General features: G+C 40.0%; 1 protein-coding gene across 1 annotated transcript; it reads right to left on the reverse strand.

The window, feature by feature from the left end:
* Positions 1–233: 233 nt before the first annotated feature.
* LOC142534753 (uncharacterized) lies at positions 234–698 on the reverse strand. The gene has a single exon (XM_075641524.1). It carries the CDS (start codon positions 696–698, stop codon positions 234–236), a length of 465 nt encoding a protein of 154 aa, XP_075497639.1.
* Between the last annotated feature and the right edge of the window lie 251 nt (positions 699–949).

Below are 949 nucleotides of genomic sequence, written 5' to 3' on the forward strand. Positions count from 1 at the left end.
GTGCGCGGGGCACACTGTCATAACCTTCTCGATTTTTTTTTTTTTAATTCATGAATAAATAACCTGCAAAAAAAAAAAAAAGATTCAAATTCATACTTGAATAGAGATGATTAAAATTAATAAACTAAAGAATTGAAATAAAATAATAAAGGCAAACGAATGCAAAAATAAATAAATATGGTTGCCTCCCACACAGCGCTTGGTTTAACGTCATCAGCCTGACTTTCTCCTGTCTACTTTGGTTCTCCAAGTGGGATGTTGTCCATAGTTCGCACTTCATTTCCAAAGTAATGCTTGACCCTTTGACCATTGACTTTAAATGTCTGCCCATTGGTGCACTTTAACTCAATTGCACCATGTGGATACACTGTTTCTACTGTGAACGGTCTAGACCATCGTGATTTTAACTTACCAGGAAACAACCTCAGTCGAGAATTGAATAATAACACCTGTTGCCCTGGTTCGAAATCTCGTCGAAGAATCTGCTTGTCGTGCCATCTCTTTGTCCTTTCTTTGTATATCTTTGCATTTTCGTATGCATCATTCCTGAATTCCTCCATCTCACTCAGCTGCAGCAGTCTTTGCTCGCCAGATGCTCCCATATCAAAATTTAGCTTTTTGACAGCCCAAAATGCTTTGTGCTCCAGTTCCAAAGGTAGATGGCAAGCTTTCCCAAAGACCAACCTATAAGGCGACATCCCGATAATGTCTTGTATGCAGTCTTGTACGCCCATAATGCATCATCTAGCTTGATCGCCCAATCCTTCCGGTTTGTCTTCACTGTTTTTTCTAATATTGCTTAATCTCCTGGTTGGATACCTCTGCTTGCCCATTAGCTTGCGGATGGTATGCCAGTGTCACCCTGTGCTTCACATCATACTTAGCCAACAGTGAGTTAAAAATTTTGTTACAGAAATGCGTACCTTCATCACTGATAATGGCTCTAGGC

The sequence above is a fragment of the Primulina tabacum genome, unplaced genomic scaffold (genome assembly GCF_025594145.1).
Source record: "Primulina tabacum isolate GXHZ01 unplaced genomic scaffold, ASM2559414v2 Contig679, whole genome shotgun sequence".
NCBI classification, from domain to species: Eukaryota; Viridiplantae; Streptophyta; class Magnoliopsida; order Lamiales; family Gesneriaceae; genus Primulina; species Primulina tabacum.

Bases quoted from the DNA above. Each gene is read 5' to 3' on its own strand.
- LOC142534753 (XM_075641524.1), bottom strand. From the start codon at position 698: ATGTCGCCTTATAGGTTGGTCTTTGGGAAAGCTTGCCATCTACCTTTG.